This window comes from Papio anubis, chromosome 2 (assembly GCF_008728515.1).
Source record: "Papio anubis isolate 15944 chromosome 2, Panubis1.0, whole genome shotgun sequence".
Taxonomy (NCBI): domain Eukaryota; kingdom Metazoa; phylum Chordata; class Mammalia; order Primates; family Cercopithecidae; genus Papio; species Papio anubis.
In genome coordinates, this window is record NC_044977.1 from 88,714,070 (window position 1) to 88,721,244 (window position 7,175).

General features: G+C 43.0%; 1 protein-coding gene across 1 annotated transcript; it reads right to left on the reverse strand.

Annotated features, from left to right (window-relative positions):
• Nucleotides 1–4,451: 4,451 nt before the first annotated feature.
• IQCF2 (IQ motif containing F2) lies at nt 4,452–6,846 on the reverse strand. The gene is made up of 3 exons (XM_003894344.3): nt 5,892–6,846; nt 5,626–5,718; nt 4,452–4,886 (listed from the first exon to the last, which is right to left on the reverse strand). The coding sequence occupies exons 1-3, from the start codon at nt 5,907–5,909 to the stop codon at nt 4,506–4,508; spliced, it is 492 nt and encodes a 163-aa protein (XP_003894393.1). The 5' UTR covers nt 5,910–6,846; the 3' UTR covers nt 4,452–4,505.
• Nucleotides 6,847–7,175: the final 329 nt, after the last annotated feature.

The window sequence follows — 7,175 nt, forward strand, 5'->3', positions numbered from 1 at the left end:
CTGACACCTTAAACATCTTTGAGAGACAAATATAAAACTGACCAGTAAACCCAGGCAAAAATGTATACTGACAATTTTGAACACATTTTAAAATTTTACAAAAAATTTTAAAATTAGCTTATTTATTAAATATTTACTTAAGTCACAGGAACTAAAAAGCATGTGGGTTAATTCCTATATAGTTTATACACACTCCTGTTTGCCTTATTCAATCTAAGTAAAACAAATGTAAGGGATTTTTGACTATGTCAGATTTTACCATGTTGACATAACATACAATACATGTATACTTACATAAACATCCAAATACACACACACACAGAGAGAGAGAGAGAGAGGAGAGAGAGAGAGAGGAGAGAGAGAGAGAGAGAAAGAGAGAGAGAGAGAGAGAGATCTACATCTTTCATTTTAGAATTTTTTTCACAAGACAGTAACGCAAGCTCACTGGTTTATAAAAGACAGTTGGATCTAAATTACATTTCGGACAAAATAGGAACCTACTCATATGGCTTAACTTTGTTTTCCCTATAGGTATTCTAATGAAGCCAGTGAACTAAAATTTTGGGGAAAGCAGTTTCCATGGCAGATTGATTTTTAAAAGCTTCTTTCGCCCCTAACTTCTTTTTGTCCTTTTTAAATTTCAAAGTTTAGGGTTAAATTTTCCATGTTTACATTTTAGCTAAGACTGGCTGAATTGTATAAGGAAAACAAAATCTCCAAGTAGTCTTGAACTAGTAACAAATCTATCTTTTGTTTGCTGGTCTGGTTTCCTGAGCATATGCAGGAGGGGAAAGACTTTAGCAATTTTTTTCCAGCTTTTTCTCTTTGGCCTCTCTGTGGCCGAAAAAGTAAAACTTTTATGCTGGACAGAGATGCCTTATGCCTTTTATGCTGGACAGAGATGCCACAGCATGGCTGTGAACTCAAGATTTTGACCCGTTTGATGTGAGAGCCTAACTTTTATGAATATTTATCTAGTACCTTTTCCTTCAGCTTACTAATTTTTCAATTAAGCATTCCATTGCCATATGCAATTATTAGTCAGGCAAACCTAAATTCATAGGTTTTTTGTTTGTTTGTTTGTTTATTTTTTTTATGGAGTCTTACTCTGTTGCCCAGGCTGGAGTGCAGTGGTGTGATCTTGGCTCACTGCAACCTCCACCTCTTGGGTTCAAGTGATTCTCCTGTTTCAGCATCCTAAGTAGCTGAGATTACAGGTGCCTGCTACCACTCCCGGCTAATTTTTGTATTTTTAGTAAAGACGGGGTATTGCCATGTTGGCCAGGCTGGTCTCAAACTCCTGACCTCAGGTGATCTGCCCACCTTGGCCTCTCAAAGTGCTGGGATTACAGGCATGACCCACCATGCCTGGCCCTAAATTTATAGTTCTAAAAGGTGTCTAAGTTTTGGTTACTATAAAGCTGTTATAATTTGTAAAGCCATTAATTTGAAAGTCCTTTAAGGCTTAAAAAAAAATCTTGGCCAGAATGCTATAAGGAGTAGGTTTTATCTCAACACCACTAGAAAAGTCAGCAGATTCAAAGTAGGTAGAATAAAACAGACCGAGAACTTAGAAGACTCTACATGTTAACTTTACAATTGCAGGTTTTTAGAATATTGATCATTTCAGTTCTGAATTTTTCCTGATTTAATTTTGCTCATCAGGTGCCAGGTGTGGTGGCTCCTGCCTGTAATTCTAGCACTTTGGGAGGCTGAGGCAGGAGGATCACTTGAGGCCAGGAGTTCGAGAGCAGCTTGGCCAACATGGTGAAACCCCATCTCTACAAAAATACAAAAATTAGCCGAGTGCGGTGGCACTTGCCTGTAGTCCCAGCTGCTTGGGAGGTTGACGGCGGAGGATCACCTGAGCCCAAGAGGCAGAGGTTGCAGTGAGCTGAGATGGTGCCACAGCACTCCAGCCTGGGTGACAGAGCAAAAATGTCTCAAAAATAAAAAGTATAAATAAAAATAAATAATTTTGCTCATCAATTTTTAAATGTTCACAAGAGTGGGCTGTAGTATGCAGCCAGCTGGAGTCCCAGAAAACCTGGTATGCCTTAATGCTTGAGAATTCCACTCTGTTTCTTATTAATCTCTCAAGAGCAAAGAAAATTCTATAAATCCTGTTAGGGAACTTCAGGAGTTTAGGCTGGTGCTTTAGATGGTGGTGACTGCCCTAGTGGCTTTTAATTAGCCATCCTGCACTCACCATCCAGAATGTTTGTTTTTGCTTTCAGAAGATTTTCAGAAACAAGAGAAAAGAGTCAAATCAAATCAAAAGAAACCAGTATAAGAGTGTTTGAGGCCGGGTGCGGTGGCTCATGCCTGTAGTCCCAGCACTTTGGGAGGCCGAGGCGGGCAGATCACGAGATCAGGAGATCGAGACCATCCTGGCTAACGTGGTGAAACCCCGTCTCTACTAAAAATACAAAAAATTGGCCGGGTGTGGTGGTGGGCGCCTGTAGTCCCAGCAACTTGGGAGGCTGAGGCAGGAGAATGGCGTGAACCTGGGAGGTGGAGCTTGCAGTGAGGCAAGATCGCGCCACTGCATTCCAGTCTAGGTGACAGAGTGAGACTCTGCCTCAAAAGAAGAAAAGAGTGTTTGCAAAAATTGTAACCTATGCATGTGGATCAAAATATTAAATGAGTTCCACAAACCAGAAAAGACATGCCTCACAGGCTGAATGTAAATTCTGTAGAAACCAAGAGTACTCAACTCAGAAAGACACACAGCTTTATACAAGAAAGAACTTACCAGAAAAGACAAAAAGTCTTTTTATCATCCAAGGAGAGATGTATGGTCCTTTATTAAGGCTGCATGATCCAAATCAGATCCCAAATAATATCAAATAATACTACAAAGAGGGAGGCTCAGCCTGAGAGAAGACTCACCAGGGAAGAAAAGGCAAACCTTGGAAGCAGAGAGCTCAAAGGGCTCAAGTGGGTCCTGAACACCACTTCTAAGAATTGCCAATCCCTTCCAATAGTGTTCTTTTTCAGGTTTCATTTCTGACACCATTTATTCCAACCGAAATAACAAACATTTGGAGAGGAGGTGGTGTAAATTATTCAACTCAGAAAATATAAATGCAAACATACTAGGGAAATGTATTGGGAAATTAGTCCAGTTGAGATATGTGATCATGAACATACATGAAGACCATGCCTCATGGTTGTTGGTTTTGTCCCAGCCATGTTCCCTTATTCTGTAGGCATGGAACAGGGAGATGGTTGGCTTCATCTCATACACGTTTGCAGAATGAGAGTGGGCCAAGGGAGTGAGGTAGTGCAGGGGAGAGATGATAATTAACCACGGAATCTGCACTAGGTAAGGAAACATGCAACAGCATGTCAGTGGTGGTGTCTGTAAAAAAAGGGTGGTGTCAATAAACTGGAAAACCTTATCATATCTGAAGAAATATTGGGCTTATTGAAAAGGTGAACTGAAAGAAGAGAATAATCAAAGAATGGAAAATTAGAAAAAGCAATTTAAACAATAGTACAATTATTGGTGATGATGAGGTCTAGAGCATCACTGTTCAATGATTATTTAAATTTAAATTCAATAAAATAAAAACTTCAACTCCTCAGTTGCACTAGGCACATTTCAGGTGCACCACAACCATATGTGCCTAGTGGCTACTATATTGGCCAGCATAGAGAGAGATTTCCATCATCACAGAAGTTCCATAGAATAACACTGTTTTGGTATGACTGTGGGAGTGAGTAGCTGAGGAGAAGAGAAGAAAAGGTTTATTTGAGGTTAGAATGGAGGAGATTGTAGGGTCATCTTGACCAATGATAAAATCACCAATAATTGAGATAAAAGTAGGGGTAGGGGTAATATCAGAGGGAGCCCTGTTTGTCACATGGCCCTTGGGGAGAGGAGAACTAGTGAGGAAATTATAGAGAAGAGATGAGATTCTGTAAACTTCTGTTTTCCACTAGTCCTTAGGGTTGCCACCTAATCATTAGCATGCCTAGCCCCAGCCCCACCTACCACTAAGACCAGCCTCTTATCCTTCACCTGGGGCTGCACTGCATTGCTCCCGGGAGAATCAGCCAAATATTGCCATTCCATCTAGGTGCTTGTCAAAGAGGAAACTGAGGCATCCCAGATCCCAGCTGACCTTGATTCTCGGTTGACATAGCAGAGCCCAGTAGTCCATCCATATGTGCAGCGGTGCCCAGAATCTTCAGGAAGATGGAGCCCAGTTGCCTCCCAGATCCCCCGGTGAGAAGACAATAAGGTTGGGAATGGGAACTGGGACTTCTGGCTCTGTCATATATCAGGACAGACTGGGGCTTCTTATGGCCATTGTCAGTCCAAAACAGGGTCCATGGACACATGGGGCAAGCCTCACTGAAATTCTTTCCCAGGGAAAAGAGGAAGCAGCAAGGTCCAAGTCTCAAGAATCTCATTAGCTGGGGGAGCCCGTGAGACACACCAGACCAGGTTAGACCTTTAATAGGGACAGTAGACACAGTGCCCTTCTTGCCAGCCCTTAGGAGTTGATGATCTCAATGTGGAACTGCAGGTGAGTGGCTGTGACCACACAGTGGCCCCGGAGGAGAGCGCAGGTCTGGCAGTTGTGGCATTGCCAGTGGCCCTGGATGACGTAGATGGCGTTGAGCACTTGGCAGTATCGCCAGTGGACGCGCCACATACGGACCAAGGACTGGAGCTTGATCACTGCCCTCTCTCTGGTTGCGTAGGCGATCAGAGCTGCCTGCCGTTTCTTCTCCAGCACCCTGGACAGCGTCATCCGCCACCAGGACTGAATTATCCAGGCCCTGAGGGCTGCATGCAGCAGGGTCCTGCGCACCAGGGTGCCCCGCCACCAGGCCTGGATCTTTACAGCTGCTTTTGTTATTCTAAGTTTTGCCTAGGCAGAGACAAGAGAGATCACTCAGAAAACTTCCTGCCACTAACTTCTAGGATCTTCCTGGAAGGAGCCTGGATTTTCTCTCTCAACACACAGCCCTTCCTCAGAGTTCAGGGGAGTTAGCAGGACACTGACTAGGAGCCAGCGGACCTGATGGTGACCTTCCTCTGCCACTGTGGACACATCATCTCAATCTCAGAGTCACAGAGTCCTTCTCCAGACTATCTCTGCAGTGCATGGATCAAGGGAAAAACCATTAATAACTAGAAGGGTGCATTAGTGATGTGCAGGACCTTGTTAGTCACACTGGGTTTGGAAAGGTCTCATAACCTTCTGGCTGGTAATTCTCTGCTAATTCCAGCCCCAAACCACTACAGGCTGATTTCTGTCTGCCACGACCATTTTTCAATACTGTGGTAGATTTTCAATACCCTGACCACATGTTCTACTCCAAGTCTTTCCATATTTTGAACAGTCTACTCCCTAATTCTAAGTTCTCACATTCTCACCTCTCAGCCTCATGCATTTCTTGATGGTTTTCATTCTTTCCAATCACTCTCAATGTCTCAGTCAGGCCCAGATCCAGACAGCCCAGGCTGAGAAGGGGATGGAGGACAAATGAGCCAACATTGAGTTGACTCCTAATTAGACTCTGGATCCATAAGAGGCAAAGTCCCACACCTCATGATGTAGATATAAATGTTCTGGATTTCTCTTAACTACATGGAATTCTTCTCACCTTGACTTTATGCTGTTTTTTCTTCTGCACTGTCTTCCATTCAATGCTTTCTTCGACATCCTCAATTATAATTAAAATTAAATTGCCTTTGGTCTGTCATCAGAATTAAATGGGAAATACATAAATGAGTTAAGACTGTTTCTTTCTATGGCTCTATACAAAGACAATTACTACTTTAACATCCTCTCTTTTCTCAAGTCCTGTAAAGCCCAGGGAGATACCCACCCACCCCTGGTCCACCTAATAGATCTGGCCATGTCTCTTACACAAAATCGAACCCTCATGGCCTGTCCTTAGATGGTTCATTAGCCCTGATTTCTCTGCTCCCAAGGTCTGGCATGAGTAACATGAGTGAGGAGAGAGCTCTGAATTCACAATTGCATTGTGACATAGGGATTGGTGCATCTGCCACAGAGATGGGTCTCTGTCAGAAATAAACTCCAGGGGAACTTGTACTGTAGCAGGATGAGCTGCAAACAAAACCCCTCAGACACTGGTTTAAAGAAGGAAGAGGCTTTATTTGGCTGGGATCTTGGCAGACTTGTGTCTCAAGAACCACGCTCCCCGAAGAAAGAGTTTCTGACCCTTTTAAGGGCTTTCAACTCTAAGGGGTCCACGTGAAAGAGTTTTGATAGATTGAGAACACATGTGGTTAGAGTAGGGGGGTTAATCTTTAAACCTCAGGCCTGGTCAGTGGCACTGGTTGGTCTTGCCACTGACTTCATTCCTGTTGTTCTTCAGCTTTTACTTCCTCCTTCTCTTCAGAGACAGGAGACAGTAAGAGAAATGGCCTCTCTCCTCAGTACCACCTGTCTACTTGCCTACTGTCAGAGATGTGTCAGAGCTGAGGGTGGAAAAATAGAGCACTTGAGTGCCATTCCATAGCAGGGCTCTCCTCATGTGAAGTCCATCCACAGTCCCTTGTCATTATCAGCGGCATGGCAAAGCAGGGAGAACCATGACAGTGCAACCCCATATCGCTCTCCAGTGTCTGGTGAGATTTAGCACTTCCTGTCTTCCCTTGACTCTATGCCTCACAATGCCTTGGGAAACTAGAAAAAGATACACCAGACGAATCCAGAAAGCAGTCAAATAAAGATCAAAACTTAAATTAATGACATAGAAAACAAAGATGGGTAGTGGAAAATAAATTTAAAAGAGTGTTCTGACAAGACTAGTTTTAAAGATACACAGTTCACCAACCTGGGTAATCAAGAAAGAGAATGAAGTGGAATGAAAAAGGTGAAATAGCCACAGGGAAATTTAAATAAGTACAAGGAAATATTAATGGTGACAAATTTGAACACTAAGAGAAAAAGATTTTCTTTCTTTCTTTTTCTTTTTTTGAGATAGGGTGTCACTCTGTTGTCCAGGCTGGAGTGCAGTGGCACAACTTTGGCTCACTGCAGCCTTGACCTTCTTGGGCTCAGGTGATCCTCCCACCTCAGCCTCCTGAGTAGCTGGGACTACAGGCACATGCCACCATGCTTGGCTATTTATTGTTTTCATTTTTTGTTCTTTTATTTTTAAAAATATGTATTTATTTAGAT

Bases quoted from the DNA above. Each gene is read 5' to 3' on its own strand.
- IQCF2 (XM_003894344.3), bottom strand. The intron at 4,887-5,625 runs GTGAGAAGAATT...GTCTCTGCCTAG, and splicing joins AAAAACAGCATAAAGTCAAG to GCAAAACTTAGAATAACAAA.